This window comes from Lagenorhynchus albirostris, chromosome 2 (assembly GCF_949774975.1).
Source record: "Lagenorhynchus albirostris chromosome 2, mLagAlb1.1, whole genome shotgun sequence".
NCBI lineage: Eukaryota > Metazoa > Chordata > Mammalia > Artiodactyla > Delphinidae > Lagenorhynchus > Lagenorhynchus albirostris.
The window spans coordinates 142239257-142262503 of NC_083096.1; the positions used below are offsets into that span (position 1 = coordinate 142239257).

Consider the following 23247-nt stretch of genomic DNA (forward strand, 5'->3'; position numbering starts at 1 on the left):
TCAGCAGAGAGGGGGTCTCTGATAATTCATGAAATGCATTCTGAAGTCATCTAGAAGGGAGGCTGCAATGTGCTGTGCTTGGGGGTCTGCCTCACTGTGCTTCTGGATGTCACACAAAAGCTGCAGTCCTTCTTCTTCGACTAACATTTTGCAGTATTTGCTGGCTGAAAGAAAATCAAGCGAAGAAACCTGACGGACAAGTTGGCATCTTAAATATTCCCAAATTACCACATTCACCATTTTGAAGAAAGAGTACAAAGTTTTAAGCCCTTTGACACAGGAATTAACAGATAAACTGTGTCAATTTAGAAGAAATATGCCAGGTAATGCTTGGCTTGTGTAATGAGATAATGGATGATTATTTTATTATGTTTACTTCTGGACAACTCTAGGCTTCAAATGTCTCTAATCCTAGCTAAAAGGATAAGAACATCTTTTATTACAAAAATGATACAAATTTCAGGTTCAGGCGATATGTTGAGCTACACAACCTAAAAACACCAGAGCTGGATACAGTATAATTGAAAAAAATTTTTAATTCATAGTTGAGTGCACAAAGGAAAGGAATTGTCCAGGAGTCAGACACAAAGAGCAAAAAGCACCTAAAGCTCGTGTAGCCTAACCTGTAACTATCGTCGGGCAGAAAGGGACCGTCAGTTTCAGTAATCTAGGAATTTAGATTTTAACTTAGGAAGTCAGAAGCAAAATCAATGCATAAAGCTGGCCCCTCAAAGGGCAAGACAACGGATAAGACAATGAAACATCTGCATTTAGCCTGACTCCTGGGAGAAGTCTTTCCTGAGAATTTATAACCAGTCCCAAGTTGGTATAGGGTTTGAATTTATATTACCCTAAATGTTCTGGGAACCCTTGAGCTGAGAAATTAATATAAGAATTAGTCCAATCCCAGGGAAACCTCTAGAACACTTGACAGAAGCAAATACAAAGCTGTACTGAAGGGACATGTGCACAACTCAGTCTGAAGGGATTCTCTTAATCAGTCCAAGAGTCTATTAGACACAGAAACGATCCAAAAACACATCTAAGGCAATTACCAAGAATGCAGTAAAAAGAAACAAAGACATGGAAACATTTGTTTTTAAATGGTAGGACAGATTCAGAGAAGGTATAAGATACTGCTGATAGATGTTACAAGAAAGGAATAGAGAGAATAGGTGGAGGGTAATATTTTAAAAGAAAATGGCTGAAAATTTTCATCAATTTTGTAAGGTATAATCATGACCCGAAACCCAGAGGCCATATAACAAAATATTGACTTGTAAAAACAATGAACAAAATCAAGACAATAAACTGGGAAAAAGTATTTGCAAGAGTTCCTTCAAATTAAAAAGAAAAAGACCAAAAATCAGTAAACAAAAAGTGAGCAATGGAAATCAACAGACAATTCAAATATAAGACAGTTCACCTTACTTAAAATAAACATCATCTGAGACTCTCTTTCACCTTAGATTGACAAAGATCAAAAAATTCAACTACGGCTTCCCTGGTGGCGCAGTGGTTGAGAGTCCGCCTGCCGATGCAAGGGACATGGGTTCGTGCCCCCCGGTCCAGGAGGATCCCGCGTGCCGCGGAGCGGCTGGGCCCATGAGCCATGGCCACTGGGCCTGCGCATCCGGAGCCTGTGCTCCTCAATGGGAGAGGCCACAGCAGTGAGAGGCCCGCGTATCGCAAAAAAAAAAAAAAAAAAAAAAAATTCAACTAGGGCTTCCCTGGTGGCGCAGTGGTTGAGAGTCCACCTGCCAATGCAGGGGACACGGGTTCGTGCCCGGTCCGGGAAGATCCCACATGCCGCGGAGTGTCTAGGCCCGTGAGCCATGGCCGCTGAGCCTGCGCATCCGGAGCCTGTGCTCCGCAACGGGAGAGGCCACAACAGTGAGAAGCCCGTGTATCCCCCCCCCCCAAAAAAATTCAACTAAACCTTTTTGCAAGAATAAAAGTAAACTGGAAGCTCTAATATATTACTGATGGGAATGCAAACTGGTAATCAATTATCTGGATGACAGTTTAGCAATACCTACCAAAACAAGCATTCATAACACTTCGACTCAGTAATTCTAAAAGTATTCTGCAGATTATGCTTGCAAAGTGATGTCTTTTCTTTTAACAAATGGTATGCACTACGCTTGTACTAATACTGTGCTATGTACAAATGCTCGTACTATGAGCCAAGCAATGCTTAAATGCTTTGCAAATGTTACCTCATTTAATTCTCATAACAGCCCTATGAAATAGGTACTTTAATCCCCATTTTACAGATGAGGAAACTGGAGCACAGAGGGGTTCAGTAACTTGCTCAAGCTCCCACAGTTAGTAAATGGGAGAAAAGTACAAATAGTCTGATTCTGGGGTCTGTCCTCTTAATTAGCACACATGTTCATCTTTCCTAAATATATAGTATGTGTGTGAGTGAGAGAGAGAGAGAGAATGTCATTATTCATTGAACCAGTGTTTGTATTGTAATAGAAAAGACTGGAAACAATGTTAAATAAATTGTTACATCATATAGCAAAGAAATACAGAGCAATCTAATCAATAGTGGTGATCTGGAGTCAGATCACTAGGTTAGAACCCTATCTCTGCCGGTGCAGGCTACTTTAACTTTGGGCAAGTTACTTTACTTCTCTATGCCTCATTTTCTCATTTGTAACAATAAATACAATAAAATGCTACCTGTTCTATCTGTTGTGAAGATTAAATAAGTTACACATAAATAGCTTACAACACTGCTTGGCACACAGTAAATATAAATACTCAACTAAATTCTAGTTGTTGTTACAGTTACTACTGTTGTAATTGAATATACCAGAGTCTGTTTCAGTGCCATTCAAACTGATTGATCTGCCTCCATCTATTCATATGCCAGTACCATTTAAAGAGAAGTGTTAGAGACTTCTCTGGTGGTCCAGTGGTTAGGACCCCACGCTTCCACTGCAAGGGGTGCCAGGGTTTGATCCCTGGTCTGGGAATTAAGATTCTGCACGCCACAGGCACAGCCAAACATAAATAAATAAATAAAGAGAAGTATTAGGGCAAGCTCCTAAAAACCATTTTTCTCAGTCAGTTCTTTCCTATTTATCCTGCCACTTTAACTTTAAAATAATTTTCAGATTCCTCAACTCTTACTCATTCACTTGAATTGTATTATATCCGTGAATTGAAAAGAACTGAGTATAGTATGTCTCACAATTATTTCAGGCTTCTAAATTATTTCCTATAGTTTTTTTTGCATATAGGCCTCAATACTTGTCAAAGCCATTCTGAGATAGCTTATGCTTTTGATAGTTAAAACTTTAATTCTAAAAGTTATATCTTAGGTATTTTAGTATAAAATTATAGCCTATATTTCTTTTATAATAAAAGCAAAAATTTTAATAATAATGCTTAACAAAGAATAAAAGCCAAGGGACTTCCCTGGTGGTGCAGTGGATAAGACTCCACACTCCCAATGCAGGGGGCCTGGGTTCAACCCCCGGTCAGGGAACTAGATCCCACATGCATGCCACAACTAAGGAGCTGGCAAGGCACAACTAAGGAGCCCTGGAGCCACAACTAAAGAGCCCACCTGCCACAACTAAGGATCCCATGTGCTGCAACTAAGGAGCCCACAAGCCACAACTAAGACCTGGCGCAACCAAATAAATAAATAAATATTTAAAAAAAAAGAATAAAAGCCAAGAATTCCCAAGGGGAATTTAAAACAGCAAAACATGGAAAAACATTTAAGCTGCCTGGGACCAACTCCTGACATCTGGCCCCCCAGCCTCCCTCAAACCATTACAAAGAGGCAAATCTATGTACTACTATAGGAAGAATAGTATTCATGATAAACTACTAAGTGAAAAACAGCAAGCTATAGTATAGTATGCACAGAATGAGCCCATTTTGTCTAAAAACATTATCCTATTCTCATAGAGTATATACTAACTATAGCATGTATACAGAAAAGTATCTGGAAGTATAGTTATCAACTTATGGACAGTGCTTGCCTATGGGGAATAGGAGTGGGAGCAAACTTTCACTTTCTATATCGCTTGACAAACACCCCCAATTATAATTCTGTAGCATTTTTTATCCTAATACAAATGCTTTTCAGTTGCTTTTTTAAAAGTGTTAAAATCAGGACATAGGTGAACAATTTTTCAAAATTCCATCTTGAACTTAATCCTTATACAGAAAAATAGCTGGAAAACTATTCTTTTTAATTACATACGGTTTTTACTGCAGACATGATACATGGCCCATAGTGCCCAGAGCTGAACCTCTGGTCGAGAGACGTTGCCAAGGAGTGGGAAAAATGCCTTGAAGGATCTAAATAAGTACAAAGAAGATGTTTCTTCAGAACTCAAGCTAACATCAGGGATATAATAATAATTGTCAACATTTTCCCCCCAGGGTCAATTCCTCACCAAGACAGATGTACTTCTGAGCATATAATCAGAACTAGCATTTAAGAAATTATACTCTGTGTGAGACATTATACATGCAATATCTGATTCCACCCTCAATCTTGCACACTGCCAGCCTCATTTTACAGATGACGAAAACTGAGTCTCAGAGTTTTTCTAAAAGTGATTTTCCCAATATCACAAAGAAACAGGATTTGAACACATGCTATTTTATTCTAATATTTTATCACTGTACCATGGCCTCTACATAGTGAGTAGACTGAGGACAAGCTTTAAGAAAAGCACTATACCATCATGAAATTACCTGTAGGTCACCAATGCTGTCATCTTACAACTTGAACTTGGCCAGTTCTGGATGGTCGTATACTGTACAAAAAGACATATCAAGATTCTGGTATTGTTTCATGTCATTTATAATTACATATATATGAAACAACATAAGTTTTCAAAACATGGGATTGATTACTCAAATTTAGGATACCTAACCTGCCAACTATCAATTAGATAAGCATTATATATGTAGAATATAAACAAAGTCATGTGGAAAACAATGCAATAAAAAGGGGCTCCTGTTTAATGATGGAAGATTGAGCATGCACCCACTCCTCCCTTAAATCCCATGAACAGAATGATACAAACGGTTTAAAAGAAGACAAATACACATAGAAGAAAGCAGAAGAAAAATGGTAACTAATTTAATAGATCTAGCACTGGGGAAGGTTAAAAAAACAAACCATTTTGAACAGAACACCCAAGAGACTTAAATATTTGGCAAAAGTATTACTTCAGGAAGTGAGATTAGAGGTGGGGTTGAAAATAGGAGGATTGGTTGAAAGTACCAAAGAATCAAGACTTCAAGATCTCCTCTACCACCCCTTACAAAAATTTCTGGACTGGGCAATCCCATGAACAGCTGAGGTTGGGAGTACCATGCTAAAACGGGGGGCTAAAGTGAAAAATCTAAATACTAAATGCTGAGTCTCCTTTACCCCCCAACTCTCTTCCTCTAGTGGGTGTTTAGCCTGTTGGAAGCCGACCTTATAATCTTCAATCAGAAGAATAGAAATTAAGGAAGGGAGGGATGGGACTTCCCTGGTGGTGCAGTGGTTAAGAATCCGCCTGCCAATGCAGGGGACACAGGTTTAAGCCCTGGTCCGGGAAGATCCCACATGCCGCAGAGCAACTAAGCCCGTGCACCACAACTACTGAGCCTGCACTCTAGGGCCCACGAGCCACAACTACTGAGCCTGTGTGCTGCAACTACTGAAGCCCACATGCCTAGAGCCCGTGCTCCACAACAAGAGAAGCCACTGCAATGAGAAATCTGTGCACCATAATAAAGAGTAGCCCTGGCTCGCTGCAATTTGAGAAAGCCCATGTGCAGCAACAAAGACCCAATGCAGCCAAAAAAAAAAGGAAGAGAGGGAAGCAGGGAGAAAAAAGAGGAAAGTAAAAGGAGGGATGGAGGGGCGAGAGGGAGAGAAAGAAATTTCCCAGAATTGAAGGAAATGAGCTTCCAGAGCAGTAAGTAGCCAATGGAACAGATGAAAATGAACCCACATCAAGGCACATCACTGTGATTTCCAAACACTGAAGACAAAGGTCTTAAAGCTTCCAAAGAAAAATGGCACAGGACTTCTCAACAGTGATACAGAGAAATAAAAGACAATGGAGCAATGACTTAGAAATTGTGAAAATATTTCAAAACTTAACTTTTATACCTAGCCATTTGATCAACTAAATGTGAATGTAAAATAAAGGCCTTTTCAAACATTAAAAGGTTTCAAATTTTCTTTTTCATATATCTCTTAGGAAGCTACTGGAGGATATGACGCAAGAGAATGAGGGAGTACACCAAAAAATGGGAAGGTATGCAATCCATGAAACAGGGAATCCAACACAGAGAGCAAAGAGGATCTCCAGAATGATAGTAAATGAATATCCTGGGATGACAGTGGTCTAACAGATATACAAAAAAGCAAATCAGATGGAAACAAAAACAGAAGGCTTGGGAAAGTAGTCTCCGAGAAGCTGAAGTAGACAGGATGTGCTTGAATGTACTGAAAGGAGATGTATACTTGAAGTATAGGAAAGGGTGTGCATTGGGACAAAGAGAAAAAGAATCTTCATTTTCCAAAGTGGGAAAATAAATTGATAATGTCTTTAACTACAAAGTCAAGAAATAACAACATATGTTAGCGATATGGAGGTAAACACCAAAAGAAATAGCTTTAAAAAGAGCTGAGAGTGGGAAAGAGAATTAGAATAAGCCATATAAACGGTTTGCATGTATAACTTTTATAGAAGGAAAGTTACCAGAAGGAATGCAACAAAATGTTAATAGAGATTAGCTTTGGGTGGTTAAGGTGTGGGTGATTTATAATGTTTTCTTTATATTTTTCTCTCTCTTTCCCATTTTCTACAATGAACACATATTTCAAAAATTCTTACGATCTAGAAAAATAAGTTTTCTGCAAGAAGAGATGACTCTGGATTTTGTAAAGAGCAATGGTTCTCATACCAGATCCTGGAGGAGTGCTCTCCTCTGGAGGTCATGGGATATCCAGGGCTGTTTGTCAGATGTCAGGTGGGCTATGATGCCTGCAGCTAAATAGCTGACTTCCAATTCCTTACTATGCAGCAAGCTGCTGACATGCTTTACCACATCTTCAGTCATCAGCTTGGAAGACAGTTCTCTGACTTCAGCTATGTTGTTCTATGGGTCAGATGGAGCAGAGAATATGAGGGACAGGAAAGGAGGGGAGAATCAGGAACTGGTTCCTCTCCCTCTCCTACTGCTCAGCTCATATACATACAAGAACACTTAGTCCCATCCTCCTCCCTCTGACTTAGCCTAACACCTACAATCCCACCCCCTTGATGATGAGGATGATCAGGAATAACAAATCATTGAGTAAGCACTTACTAAGTGCCAGGCACTGAGCTAGAGAGACTGAAATGTCTTTTTATCTGCCTTATCGCACTTAATCTTTAATAGTCCTACAAAGAAATGCGACACTCAGCAAGACTGACTTGTCAGGTTCACACTGCTAGTAACTGGTTGGACTAGAATACAAATCCAGGTCTGACTAAAAAACTTAACATTCCTGGGGGCCCACTATATGTTACATTAGCTTTAAGTTTAACAGTAACAATGAAAGGCAGGAAGTATTTTCGTTATGTACTGTATTAGTTTTCTATGTGTGTAACAAATTAACACAAACTTGGTGGCTTAAAACAACATACATTTTTCCTCTCCCACTTTCTGTGGGCCTCGCTTAGCTGGGTCTCACGAGCCTGCAATCAAAGGGCTGGCTGGGCTGCATTCTCATCTGGAGGCTTCAATGGGTGAGGTGTGGGTGGGGAGAATACTTCCAAGCTCACTCAAACCGTTGGCAGAATTCATTCCCCTGTGGCTGCAGGAAGGAGGGTTTCTTGCTGGAGGTCACTCTCAGCTCCCAGAAGCTGCCCATAGTTTTTTTTTTTTTTTTTGCTATGTGGGCTTCTCCCTTCTCCAACCACTCACTTCTCTAGAGTGTCTGCTAGGAAGAAGGATTTTATACATATTGTCATATAATCACAGGAGTGATATCCTATTATCTTTGCCATATTCTGTTAGTTAGAAGCAAGTCACAGGTCCTGCCCAGACTCTAGGGAAGGAGATTACACAAAGACATGAACACCAAAAAAACTATAATCACTGGGGGTTGGTCACTTAGGGTCTGTCCACTACACAGATGAAAAAACAAAGGTTTAGAGGATAAACACACAGTCAAAGCGACCGCAGCAGTTACTGCTCCTTCTAAAGCAGCTTTCAGAAAAGTATACCCTATAGACTTAGTATGTTGAGAAAGGCATAAGACACTCTGCAGAAAATTGTACTGTTTTGAGACCCACCCTGCCCCCTTTTCCCAAGACTAGCTATACCCTTCTTGTTAACAGCATGATTTCAGCAGAAACTGCACTGTTTTTAGACCCCCTGCCCTTCTTCCCTGGGCCAGCTACACAATTAGTCAACAGCATGACCAGCATTGAGTCTACCAGATGGGCAGCCCCAAAGAAGAAGAGACAAGATGATAGATAGGATCCTTAGCAAAACTGAAAGGGACACCTCAGTTGAGTCCCAAGTTCCTCTTTAATCTTGGCAGAGGCTTTTATATTAGCCTTTTCTTCCCAAGAGTCTATGGAATAAAATACTGAATGGGAGCTACAGGAGAATGTGGGTCTTCCTCATACAGAAAAAGGAAGGACAAGGAACAACCTCCCTAACCCTCAGTATTCTGAGAGGCTCTCAAAAGGATAAAAAGAAGGATACTTAGCATTGTATAGATCTATGAGGCTTCAATCCACCCTTCTGGCCTTATTTCCCATTGTTTTTCTTCTTCCCACCTTCTCCCAAAATTCCAGATACTCTATATTACGGTGTCCCTCAAATGATTACATTTTCTCATTCTTTCTTAGCCCAAAATGACCTTTGTTCCTTACTTCTACTTTTCTGTACCTTCCAGGTTTCCAATACTAATCATGTATTCCTGTCTATGAAGCCTTTCACATCTGCTCTGTCCCAAGTCCTGTATGTGTTAGGGATACAAAGGGCAAGACACAGTCCCTGCTTTCAATGAGTTCATGATCTAGAATCAAAGGCTCCCACTGGACTTTGTGCCTCTTTTCCAGCACTTACCACAGTCAATCATGAATTAGAGAGGTATTTGCATACATGTCTGACACCACCTCCCAACATTATTAGTACTACCAGCTTGTGGTTAAGTGGAAATGGCTGTCTTTTTCCTTTCACATGACGGTCTAGTATGTTTGAAAGAAACCATGAATACTGGCTTAACTTTCATGTATCTGTGTCTTCCGAAGCACCAGCACAGCAAACTGCAGGGGCATACAGTAGTATGTCTTCGTTACTTTTTGTAAATCTTCACCTTTATCTTTAGGAAACAAAGAAATCTCTCAATAACAAATATCCTGATTGGGAGGTAGTATAAAAGTATAAACAAAGATATTTCTAAACACTTAATTCAATTGTTAAAGAGGAAGTAGGGTAAAGTGGCTAATATCAGAGGGTCTGGAGCCAGACTGCCTGAGTTTGAGTTCTGATTCTGCCTCTTACTATCTAGGTAACATAGGGTAAATGGCACTTCTGTGCCTCAGACTGAATATCTATAAAATGTAGACAACGATGTATGGGAGAGTGCAGAACATAATGCAATTTCCCTATCCCTGTGTATATGCCCTTTAACAATGTGACTGCTCTTCCCATCAAGGGGTGGCCACCTCCTTTAATCTGGGCTTATCCGTAGGCCTAAGAAATACCTGGTCTTTGTCCCTATTTCCTGACTCAGAGCTCTCAAATCCCTTGGAATTTCTGGAGTGACTGGAGCATCTTTGTTCTAATGAGGTGACTCTTGGCAGGCACCTAGATAGCTTCTGGATGGGGGCTGGATGCCAGAAAGACCAAACCTTGATTAGAAGCCTGGAACTTTCAACCCCATGCCCCCAACCTCAGCGGGAGAGGAGAGAGGCCAAAGATTGAATTAATAATCAATCATGCCTGTGTGATGAGACCCCCACCCCCACATAAATACCCCTAAATAATGGGGTTTGGAGAATTTCTGGGTTGGTGAACACATCAAGGTGCTGGGAAGGTGGTGTATCCAGAGAGGGCATGGAAGCTCTGCACACATCCCTCCTTCCTTGCCCTACATATCTCTTCTATTTGACTGTTTCTGAGTTGTATCCTGTAATAAACTGAAAATAGCAAATAAAGTGCCTTCCCCAGTTCTGTGAGCCATTCTAGCAAATTATCAACCTGAGGAGGGGGTCGTGGAAACCCCCAATTTAAAGTCAGTCAGTCAGAAGTAGGGGTGGCCTGGGCTTAACAGCTGGCAACTAAAGTGGAGGCAGACTTGTGGGACTGAGCTTTTTAATTTGTGGGACCTGATGCTAACTCTGGATAGCTAGTGGCAGAAGTGAACTGAATCGAACTGTAGGACACCCAGTTGGTGTCAAACAAGTGGCGAAGTGGTTGTTGGAAAACACCCCGGGTCTCGTAATCTACTTTGACCTGTGAGACATTAGAAAATCTGATATAAGCAGAGGTTTAAGAAGTACTTGTACAGTGCACTTGCCTTCTATTGCTGCCCAGAAACTGCCAAGTGAAGAAGCTCATGGAGACACAAGGCCCAGCTAACAACCTGTACCAACGGTCAGAGCTGAGAGTCAGGCCATCCTAGAGCATCTAGGCCTAGCTGAGCCACCAGATGACTGCAGCGACATGAATAACTCCACAGAGACCAGCAGAAGAACTGTACAGCTGAGCTGAGTTCAAACTCTAGACCCACAGATTCATAAGTGAATAAAATGGATGCTGTTTTAAGCTGTAGTGTGTTTACAGCAATAGATGACTCATATATGATGGTATTTACTTTATAGGGATAGTGTGAAGATTAAACGAGTTAATGCACGTAAACTGCTTACAAAAGTGCCTAGCACATAGTAGGTACTACATGAGCGTGAGCTTTCTATTTTTTTAAGTAATTAGAGTTAACTCAAAACAATTCACCTTACCAAAAGACCAAGTACTTTGCTTTGTATTGTTGACTCTGAAAAAGTCTGTGAAAAGAATATACAGGTTACTTTATCATGAAGAAAAGAACTTTACAGGGACTTCCCTGGTGGTCCAGTGGGTGAGACTCCGCACTCCCAGTGCAGGGGGCCCAGGTTCAATCCCTGGTCGGGGAACTAGATCCCGCATGCATGTCACAACTAAGAGTCTGCATGCCACAACTAAGAAGCCCTCATGCCCCAACTAAGAGTCTGCATGCTGCAACTAAGAAGTCCGCATGCCACAACTAAGACCAGGAGCAGCCAAAATAAATAAATAAAATAAATAAATAAATATTTTTAAAAAGGACTTTACACATAAACTCAATCCTGTCTTCCCACCTCCAAGACTTGGATGAAGATCGCCAATCCTTGATTTTCAATAACGTGCTTGCAGGCAGCTGGAGACTCATCTGTAAGATTCCAAAGTGCTTTCAAAGTAAACAAGAAGGTGACGTCATCTAAATTCTCCGTAGTCTTTTGTTTTACTATTGCTAGAAGTTCCTAAAAAACAAAGAGACAGGGAGTAAGATGCCCTAGTGACTGACTCAATTCCAGTATACGGAAAGCAATGGTTAAGAAAAGCTTTAGAATCAAACCTCGGTTCTAAACCCAAGTCCTACCACTTAATAGCCTTGTGACCCACTTTCTCTCTATAAAATGACTTACACCTATTTTTTAGGGCTTTTGTGAGGAAAAAATATTAAAGTTTATCAAGCACTTAATCTAGTTCTTGGTGCTTGTTAATAAACCTCATAATCAAGTACATATCAGCTACTCCATTATTCACATATTGAGAATGTTTAGTCAACACCTTTTGGAAGTCAGGCACATATTCAGATAAGAGTGACAGATTAAAAAAAACAGTTTATCTCAACTAAATAAAATAATTTTTAGTTTCGGTAAATGCTCTGAAGGGAACACATAAAAGCCTAAGAATTTTCTTTAGAAAAGGTGGGAGAGGGAAGACTCCATACAAAGGTAATATGTAAAAGAGACCAAAAGAAAAAAAGGACAAGGCAGCTAAGCAAGGAATGAGGACATAAAAGGGGGAGGGGGGCAAATATTCCAGGCAAAAAAAAAAGTTTGCTGTTCTACACCACTGAGCAGGTCAGTATGGCTACAGGATAACACTAGTTTGTAGTATAATATGTCCTAATAGCTTGAAGAAACCACTGACTTATTTAACAGAGATTCCAATATACCATTTCAAATCAGAATTTTTCTAGACAAAAGTTAAGCCAGTATTCATGGTTTCTTTCAAACATACTAGACTGTCATGTGAAAGGAAAAGGACAGCCATTTCCACTTAACCAGCTAATGAAAAGATACATAAAATATAACAACGCTAAACAAACCAGATTATGTCTGTTTTCAGGAGGAATGAGACCATCTCAAATATTTTACCCAAGCAGGAGAGAACACATCAAGAGAATTCACGAAAATGAAGCTGTTAGAGCCAAAAGAAGAATATGAGTGCACACCACGCAGGTAGCAATCACCTAGATAGCCAATAGGGTGAGTGCAGCAAGGGAGGGAGCAGAAAGTGAGGCTGACCGGGAAAGCAATGACAGCTGTGGTCAGGCCCATGGTTAGATGCTTTACACGTTTTATCTTAAAAATACTCAAAATAGGGCTTCCCTGGTGGCGCAGTGGTTAAGAATCTGCCTGCCAATGCAGGAGACATGGGTTTGATCCCTGGTCCGGGAAGATCCCACATGCCGCGGAGCAACTAAGCCTGTGTGCCACAACTACTGAGCCTGTGCCCTAGAGCCTTCGAACCACAGCTACTGAAGCCTGTGTGCCTAGAGCCCGTGCTCCGCAACAACAGAAGCCACTGCAATGAGAACCCGCGCACAGCAACGAAGACCCAACGCAGCCATAAATAAATAAATTAAAAAAAAAAAGAAAGGTACTATTTAAAAAAAAAAAAAAAAAATACTCAAAATAACTGCAAAATATTACTCCCATGTCCAATGTCAGTTTTTCAGATAAAGAATCTGAGGCGCAGAGGAGATAAGTAAATTACCTAAGGGCTATGGCTAGTTAGCGGCTGAACCTAGTTTGTTTTAATCTGAAGCCTGAACTTTTTTTTTTTAATCTTTGAATTTTATTTTATTTATTTTTTTATACAGCAGGTTCTTATTGTCACCCATTTTATACACATCAGTGTATACATGTCAATCCCAATCGCCCAATTCATCACACCCCCCCCACCACCCCCCACCGCTTTCCCCCCTTGGTGTCCATACGTTTGTTCTCTACATCTGTGTCTCAATTTCTGACCTGCAAACCGGTTCATCTGTGCCATTTTTCTAGGTTCCACATATATGCGTTAATATACGATATTTGTTTTTCTCTTTCTGACTTACTTCACTCTGTATGACAGTCTCTAGATCCATCCACGTTAAAGCCTGAACTTTTGGTACCACTACCTAAAATGGTTTCTCCAAGAACTACAGGGCTACACTTCCCTCCGTGTTATTTTAAGCACTTGCTCTCCATATCGATATCTATCTCTCTCTACCTCTATCTATTACTGTTAGCATTCCCAGTAACTTCAGTGTTCTTCCACCACATCATCTTGGCAAAACTACCTTAGTTAAACCCTACTTCATGCCCCACCTCCAAAATCTGAATATTGAAAAAGACTATGCTCGAGTCTCACTCTTAATATCTGCCTCAAAATTTCAAAAGGGCATTCAACTGTACTGGCAATCCTACTATATTTCTCCATGAATTCCCTCCAAAGACTACTATTTCATAATTCTCACTCCCCAAACTTTAACTGCCATCTTCTTGTTCCTCTCATTTGATCAATTCATCTAAGTTTTCACTGGGAAGCATAGTTATTCTTCCTAACAAAATCTAACAACCTGCTTGCCCTTGCATCAGTGTACTCTGCCTTCCATTCTGCTCCAAACTAAAGCCAGCATCTGGGGACTTTCCTGGTGGTCCAGTGGCTAAGACTCCACGCTCCCAATGCAGGGGGTCTGGGTTCGATCCCTGGTCAGGGAACTAGATCCTGCATGCACGTCGCAACTAAGAAGTTCATGTGCCACACAAAGATCCAGCGTGCCGCAACTAAGACCCTTTGTAGCCAAAATACACAAATAAATATTTTTTAAAAACCCAATGACAAACATTTCTCCTTTAAAAAAAAAGAAAAGAATAAATTCAACAATATAAAATTTTTTTAAAAATTACTGCGTACCAAATCATGCCAAAAATAAAGTAAAAACAGACTAACCGCCAACTGGGGAAAAATTACATGCATCCTATAAACATAAAGGAATCCTATAAATTAGAAAAAAGCCAGCAACCCTAAAGAAAAACTAAAGGCCATGAACAGACAATTCACAGAAATTATAAATGAGTCTTCCAAAAAAGAAAAAGGCTCAAGCCTCACCTCAGAATAAGAGAAGTGCAAAATAAAACAACGATGTACATTTTTTCATAATCAATGTTAGCATAATCATAATGTAGACACTGATTTATTAAAACTTGCAATATAAATTTATTGGGGGTTGGGAAAGGAGGTAATTTGTATAGATATGTATTTTTATTTTTATATGTAATTTGTATAGATATATATTTGTATAGATGTAGGAGAGCCAAATTCTTATTTACCATACCAGCAGAATCACAAGATAACATCTAAAACTGATAAATCTTTTTTTTTTAATTCGAGTATAGTTGCTTTACAGTTTTGTTAGTTTCTGCTGTACAACGAAGTGAATCAGCTATATGTATACATATATCCCCTCCCTCTTGGACCTCCCTCCCACGCCCCCCTCCCCGGCCATCCCACCCATCTAGGTCATCACAGAGCACCAAGCTGACAGCTCCCTGTGCTATACAGCAGGTTCCCACTAGCTATCTATTTTACACATGGTAGTGTATTTATGTCAATCCTAATCTCCCAATTCGTCCCACCCTCCCCGTCCCCTCATGTCCACATATCTGTTCTCTATGTCTGCGTCTCTATTCCTGCCCTGGAAATAGGTCCATCTGTACCATTTTTCTAGATTCCACATGTATGCTTTAATATACGATATTTGTTTTTCTCTTTCTGACTTACTTCACTCTGTATGACAGACTGAAACCACAATTATAAGCATTTTATTTAGAGATATGGAGAAGAAATAGCTATATGAGTATAGAATAGTTTCTTCTGGGTAGCAGGTCTTACAGATTGTTCATTTTATAAGCTTTTTAGAATGATTTAATTTTGTAAACTATGTTCACAAATTACTTTTACTGAAAAAAAAGTTATAGAAGTGACAATTAACCTACCTTAACTGCCATGAAGAGCTCTTCTTTAAGTTGTGCAGTTTGCTCAGGTGAGAGCTATAAACAAACAAAAAGCCGAAAGTGAAATGTTAGACCTCCATCAAAGCTCCACCAAGACTAGGGAGAGAGAAATTTTGCATTTAGCGATCACATACCTGCAGGGCTAGAATAGAGGTTATGCTCACTGCCATTGTCTGCATCTTGGGGTTTTCATGCTTACAGAGCCATCTCATAACAAATTTGGCAGCATCGAACCTAAAAAACAGTATTTTTCTCACAATAAAGTTTGTGAAACTACATGAGAGGTGAAGAAACCAGTTAGCCTCCCCAACAAATCTTGTTTAACAAAAATAGTCTTGGACCTGTAAAGCCTCCACTATGAAAGCAAAGAGCATTTGGCAAAAAGAAGAGAAAATCAGAAGAGGAAAAGGAGAGCATGCAAAAAAGAACGTGAGTGGGAACTGCACAGCAGTCCAGTGATTAGGACTATGCATTTTCACTGCCAAGAGCCCAGGTTCGATCCCTTGTCAGGAACTAAGATCCCACAAGGCCACGAGGCATGGCGATAAAAAAAAGAATGTGAGCAAAATGCACAAGATTCAAAGATTGACAGACCTAAAAAAGACTTATTTTTAGCAGTGTCAACTATGATGGGTCCGAAAAAGGAAATAAGTTCCCAAGAGGTAGTAATTTATGATCTGAATCGCAGACAGTGCTAAAATGCCACAGCAAACAAATCACTTAGCTAGACAGAATTCATGGCCCTTTATTCACGGCTTTTGCTCAGCTCCAACAGATGACTGCTATACAGGAATGAAGGCTAGTTGAAAAAGAGCTTCCAACTTGTCAAAAGAAAGTGAAAATACAGATTTTTTTTTTTTTTAATGAGGAAGACCACCTTCCCTACTGTACTTTTAAAAGTCAACTCTCATGTTAAGTACACACTTTAATTAGATTTGAGAATGGCTTAGCCTACAACCTTGCATGCATAAATCATGGGCTTTGTTCATACCAGGCTGTGGCTAATTTTCCTGTTGGCAGCAACTATTATTAATGGCAACGATTATTAATGTTTTGGAACTCATGAATCTGAGAGATTACAATGGCCTCAAGAGGAACCCCTCTGGAGTCTACAATGATGTTTTGTGTTGTTTTTTTTTTTAAAAAAAAGCATTATCAATAAAATAATAACAAAAAGAATGGTTAATATTTAGAACAGTCTGCACTCTTATGCTAGGCACTGTGATAAGTACCTTACAAACATCATATCTAATCCTCATAAGAGTCACTATTTTAAAAATGAGGAAACTTACGCACAAAGATAATGAAAGGGCTAGGACTCGATTCGATGTTTTACTCTCTGGCGCCCATGTTCTTACCACCCACTGCCCTAAACTGGAATCACACTTTGGGAGACAACACTTGCAAGTATAGTACTTCCGAACACCTCTGTGGAAAAATCTCAACAGAACCTTCTCCCCAAACACTTTATCCCAGCCTTAATCAGACCCTTGCTAGGCTAACAACCAAAAGCCAACAATGCTCAGAGTAACACTGGTCAACACCCCAAAATCAGATAATCCAATTTTATACTTGCCTGTCAAATGGAACATCCACAAGAATCCTGGAATTGGTTAAGGAGAGAAGGCAATTCTTCTGTAACTTAACGGAATAAAGAAAAGTAATTCTGAGCAAATGTATACTCATTCTAAATAAAGGTTCCAATTAAACATTTGGAAGGTGCTACTAATAAGCTTTTCTTATTGAGAGCTCGTTGCGTACCTGGTCCTCTCCAAGTTCTTCATTTAATCTTACTATTAAACTCTGTAACATTCACCTTTGCCTAAAGAACAATCTTTCCCTTTTTTGGCAAAGAGGCAGTCTCCCTTCTCCCTGAACCCTAGAAGGATCTACGTGGAGAGTTGCCTGCCTGTGTGTCAGTCCAAATCAATTACCGGAAGTCTGGCCCATCTACTGAATGATAAATGCCTTTACCAGATCTCATAACTAATTCTGTGATAGAGCTTCTACTTTCTACCTATGATTGGTAGGGATTGAACTATGCCTTTAAAGATAGGAAAGAAAGAGAAAAGGCCTTCTAGGAAAGCTTTAGGAATAGAAAAATATAACAGCTCTTTGAAAGGCCATGAGTAGGCCAGTGACATGCACTGCCATGACAGCAGTGTATGAGGCAGGGATAGCAAACCTGAAATGCCAGCAGGAACTAGGCAGTAACATAAACAAGTGAAGAAAGCAGAGTACGAAACAATAGGGCAGTGGTAGGAATTATGGCAAACTGGAGAATTCATACCCTTCTATAGGGGCAGTTGTTACTCAGCTCCAACTGATGACTGCCATGCAGGAATTAAGACTGAATTGAGAAGGATCATCCAACTTTTCAAGAGAAAGTGGAAATACAGATTTTTTTTTTAAACAAGGAAAGACCACCTTCCTTGTATTTTTAATAAATCGATTCCCATTTTAAGTACACACTTCAATTAGATTTGACAAATTTATAAAGATGTGTAACAATACCACCCACCACCACCACAAGCAACATAAAAAATATTTCCATCACCCCAAAGAGTTCCACTGTGCCCCCTTCCACTCAATCCCAACCCTGAAAATTCCAGCCCCAGAAAATTATACTGTCGTTACAGATTAGCCTTTACTAAGATTTCACATAAGTAAAATCATATGGTATCTACTCTTTTGCGTCTGGCTTATTTTGCTCAGCATATAATGTTTTTGAGATTCATCCATGTTGTATATGTATCAGTACTTCATTCCTTTGTATCACCAAGTAGTATTTCCTTATATGAATGTATCACAATTTGTTTATCTACTCACCTGCCGCTGGACATTAAGTTTTCAGTTTGGGGGGGGATTATGAATAAAGATATTATGAGCATTTGTGTATAAGTCGTTATATGGTTATATGATTTCATTTCTCTAGGAGTAAAATGATTACGTAGCATGAAAGAGGACTTTCATGTCTAACTTTCAAAGGAATTACCAGACTGTCGAACTGGTGGTTTTACCATTTTATCTTAACATCAATATATGAGAATTTCAGTTTCTCTACACTCTTGTCAACACTTGGTATTGTCAGTTTTTTATTTCAATCAATCTAGGGGGTGTGTAGTGGTACCTAGGTGTGCAGTGGTATCCAAATGTGCTTTTAATTTGCATTTCCCTGATGGCTAAAGATACTGACCATCTTTTCATGTGCTCATTTACCATCTGCCTATCTTCTTTGGTGAAGTATCTGTTCAAATCTTTTGCCTTCTTAAAAAATTGGTTTGTTTGTCTTGTGTCACAAGGCAAACAGTTCTTCACATGCTGGATAAAAGTCCTCTGTCATATACATAAAATGAACATTTTCCCCAGCCCTGGATTACCTTTTCATTTTTTAATGTCTGTGTGTGTTTGAGCAGAAGCTTCTAACTTTGATGAATTCCAATTTGTTATTTTTCTTTTATGATGTATGCTTTTTGTATCCTAAGAAAACTTTGCTTACTCTGACATCACGTTTTCTTCTAGAAGTTTTTAGCTTTTATATTATTTAGACCTTTAATTTAGCTTTTATATTTAGGTCTATGATTCAATTCAGTTTAATTTCACACATGATGTTAAGCCTATAGGATGTGCTAAAGTGTTAATAGTAGATGTTTCTGGGTAACTGGTTTCTGATCAATTTAAAAATTTTAAACCCTATTACTTATTTATATTTCTTATTTTTTCTATAACAAACATGAATTCCTTACCTATTTCTCTCTCCCTCCCTTCCTCCCTCTTTCTCTCTCTCTCAGGATGAAAAATCAGAACTAAATAAAAAGTATTTTTCATATATTTGTCCTCAAGTAAGCAGCAGTCAAATATTCAAACCAAATTACCTGCTGGTAATGGGGGAAATTTTTCAGAGCCTTGAAAAGTAGACAGGTAACCTCTGACAACAGACGAACAGGCATCCCCTTGGCCAGGTCCTGGCGTGTTAAGTTGAGGGCACAAGCACTGGCTGTGAACTGCACTGGCAAATCCAATGGATGATTCCTCATTCCTATAGCCACAAGCTGAAGATGAACTTGTTTTTAGTGGCATGTGACAACATTAGCATTCTTTACACAGTCTTATTTTTGTTTTAGTTGTCAAAAATATTTGCTTATTGGGACAAAAAGTAACAGATTTTCCCCTTCCTCGGCATTTATTTTTTAGGACACCAGCAATACCTTTCAATCCAAATGTAGCCATTAACTAGCTGTGTGACTTCAGGTAACTCACTTCCTTTCTCTGGACCTCTGTTTCATCATCTGTGACTTCACAGTCATTTATTGAGCCTCAATCCACCCAAGACATTACGATAAGCACTACAGGGGACACAACATCAATCACTTACACCCTACTCCTGAGCACAAAGCCTTATGAAAGAAATAAGGTATGTTAACAAATAACATTGTAAGGGAGGTCAAAACACGAAGCTGAAAAAAAGCACCAAAAAAGAGGTGTAAATAAAGTGCTGCCTAAGGTGGTTATGCAGGGAACAATCATTTCTGGTATGGAAGTCAAAGGCTTCATTCAGAGAACGCATTTAGGCAGGGTCTCAGATGGGATCTGGATAGGAGATGGAGGTAGGGGTGGAATGGAGAGGAATTACTAGGGAAGGGAAATGTGATAAGAAAAAACATAAAGTGGACAAAAAGGTGGGATGAGTCCACCAAGAGAAGGGGAAGAAATCTGAATTTGAAATAATCTGAAAAGTGGTAAAACCTAATATTAGGGAGTTCCCTGGTGGCCCAGTGGTTAGGATTTGGTGCTTTCACTGCTGTGACCGGGTTCAATCCCTGGTCGGGGATCTGGGATCCCACAAGCCATGCAACACAGCCACAAACAACAAAAAAAAACCCTAACATTAGAAAGGCAACTAGAAGAGAGACTGCGTAAGACCTAGAAACAAATGTAAAATGAAGGTGTTATACTAAGCTTAGACCATACCTGCTCTAACATGCAGGGACAACGTGGTCTGCTTTGTCTATCGAATAGGGATAATCATCCTTACCCACCTCAGAGACCAGTCTGCTGATACACGCATGAACCATGATTTTATGAACTGTTAAGAGACCAGAGCCCCTCACTTTGACATGAACTCAGACCTGGGATACACTTCTCCTATGGAAAATGTCTTTTTTCTATATTGCTAAACTGCTCTTAGGATTTCACTGGATTGCCATCATCGACAATATAAACATGTATGAAGTAAAATAAACATGGTTTTCAAAATCAAAAATCACACAGTCTTAGATATGAAAAGGACTTTTAGAACATCTAATTCAACCTCCTCCTTACAGATGGGAGACAAAGATCCCCGGTTTTTTCCTTTATACAGTACCATTTTTAAGTTATGAATAAATCTAATCTCCCATGGTACAGAAATAGCCCTAGTTTTATGGAACTACAAAAAATTACAAATGATAAAAACAAGGTGACTTTAAGACTCTTCATTTTTATGTTACATTTAATTTTAAATAATTGCAGTTTTCCTTCCCAAACCACTTAAAACTTCCAATTACATTTAAAACAAATTCATTCTTCCGTAAACCAAAGCAAAGTTGGCCCGATCGATACTGGTAATTTTACTTTATTCACAAAATAACTTTAAACAGTAGACTTGGTTACCTTCAATTGTTGTTATTTTGTTCTGTTCTTATTGGGGATACTGTGTTTTCTTTCAGAAAACCATATTTTAGATTTTAAAGAGTAAAGAAATAAAACAATGTTTAGGCAAAGTGAATTCATGTTTAAAGATTAAGTCCTGCTTTAGACAAAATAGTGCAATGCTTCTAGAATCCCCTGCTCAGACCAAATTCAAAAATTTGAATGATTCTAATTGATTCAGAGGCTCAAAACAAGAGATGTTCTAGCAGTATAAGCCTAACACCATTCTCCTCTATCTGTGAGGGCACTTTGCCTCACGACAGAATAAGGCATGTAAGTTAACCGTATTCATCGTGTCTGATGAACAACTTTAATTGAACCAAATAATAAGTAGTAATAAAAACTACATTTCTGAGGTGCAGTTACCTTTAAAATAGCAGGCATGGCTACTTGCGTTGCAAATGTCTCTGCGAAGAGCTTGTAGAGAGCTTCCTTCATAAAACATGACCTATTCCTGTATCGGCTCAGTGCTTCTGAAATCTGACTCATATTGGCTCCTCCGGCAACCTGGAAAACAAGGATGTTACCAATAGGTTTCACCATTCACCTTCAAGCACAGGCTTTTAGAGCGTGTCCAGTGTTTGAAACAACAGATTTTCACTTAAATGTTTTAAGAGCTTTACGATCTTGATCTCATTCAATCATAATTCTAGTAGGTAAAAGTTCTTCTCAACCTCATTTCTACGTGGTGGGTCCAGAGAGGTGATGTACATTGTTAAATGTAACAAACCAGTTAAGTGGTGGGGCCAGATTCAAATACCATCTCCCTACAACTATATTACAGTTGAGACCACAATTGAATACTAGCTAGCATGGAAATTCTTAAACAACCAATAAATAACCATGAATGCACGTCTTCTAAGTACTCATATAGAATGAATTAGACAATAAAAGACAGGGAAAAGACCACGTAAAATAACTAAGATGAAAAAGGAGTTAACCAGTTATATAATTAATTAATTAATATTAATATAATTCTTCCTTGCTACCACTGAAGTAATAATTTCAGAAAGTCTATATATAGACTTTGGGTCTGGAGGATAATGGTATTCTCCTGATCCAAACCATCAAATCAACAAAGAATGTAGATAAAACTAGATATTACGCAGTTTTCAGCATTCCTGGGTGGTGAAGAAAAGAAGAAAATAAAGGGGTAAAATTCAGGATCCTACAAAATGAAAAGAAGAAAAACAACCTCTTCTCCACTCCACCATGACCAGTAGTCGCATCACCCATTGAAGAAACATCACATCATTAAATTGACAGAAGAGTGCTTTTGAATTAGGAACCCTGTCAATTAAATGCCAATAAATAAAAAGATTCAAACCAATTCCATAAAAAGCTACTATAAGAAATTTTTAAAAAAGCAAATCTACACATTTCAGCTGAGAAAAACTCTTCCCATAAACCAACAACAAATCAGAAGAAAATTGTAACACAGCACTTTAAACTGAATTAAATCTTCTTAATCAGCATGTTAGGATGTGAAAAAACACCTTCAACAGAAAGATGAAACAAGGGATGATTAAACTCAGGAAAAAGACAAAATCATATTAAACAAAAATTAAGTTACAAAGTACCCAAGGAAGAGTAGAGTTGAATAAATATTTAGTAAGGAGAAGAAATGCAAGAAATAAACAAGAGAAAGAAATTTTAAGAAAGAAGAAGTAAAAAGGAATCTAAGATTGAGTGCTTATATAGAAAAAAATAAAGAAGATCCAACACACATATACTTGAAGTTCCTGGGGAAGAAATGAACTAATATTTAAAACTACTACCAAGAAAAACTTTCCAGAAATAAAAAAAAGACCTAAATCAATACACTGAAATAATCTACCAGCTACCTGGGAAAACTGACCCAGATCAAGTCTGAGACATAGCACAATATAAGGATTAAATTTAAAGATAAAGAAAAAAATCTTCAGGGCCTTCACATAAAAAGATCAAACAAATTAGAGAATTAGACTGTCATCAGACTTAACAAGCAACACACAAAGCAATGTAACAGTGGACAAGCATTTTCAAGAAATAAGGGAAAAAAAAGTAAACAAAGGAGTTTATATCCATGCTTGCAACTTCTAGAGGAAGTATGGACAGTAAATTGTGGTTCAATTCCATAAATTTCAGCTCTTACCACAATAACCGCTGTCCATGCCCCAACCTACCCCCCAGCCACCAGCACATGCGCCTAGAGCTCCCTGCA

The 23247-nt window shown here is 38.9% G+C and overlaps 1 protein-coding gene across 1 annotated transcript in view; it reads right to left on the reverse strand.

Annotated features, from left to right (window-relative positions):
• ZYG11A (zyg-11 family member A, cell cycle regulator) overlaps nucleotides 1-23247 on the reverse strand; it is a 58388-nt gene continuing 35141 nt past the window's right edge. Inside the window, exons 4-14 of the mRNA XM_060142587.1 lie at nucleotides 21411-21551; nucleotides 19229-19405; nucleotides 16930-16994; nucleotides 15488-15587; nucleotides 15336-15389; nucleotides 11382-11543; nucleotides 11004-11048; nucleotides 6949-7143; nucleotides 4732-4793; nucleotides 4232-4329; nucleotides 1-164 (exon numbers count right to left, since the gene is read on the reverse strand). Coding sequence (XP_059998570.1) covers nucleotides 1-164; nucleotides 4232-4329; nucleotides 4732-4793; nucleotides 6949-7143; nucleotides 11004-11048; nucleotides 11382-11543; nucleotides 15336-15389; nucleotides 15488-15587; nucleotides 16930-16994; nucleotides 19229-19405; nucleotides 21411-21551 — 1263 coding nt within the window. The remainder of the gene's footprint in view (nucleotides 165-4231; nucleotides 4330-4731; nucleotides 4794-6948; nucleotides 7144-11003; nucleotides 11049-11381; nucleotides 11544-15335; nucleotides 15390-15487; nucleotides 15588-16929; nucleotides 16995-19228; nucleotides 19406-21410; nucleotides 21552-23247) is intronic.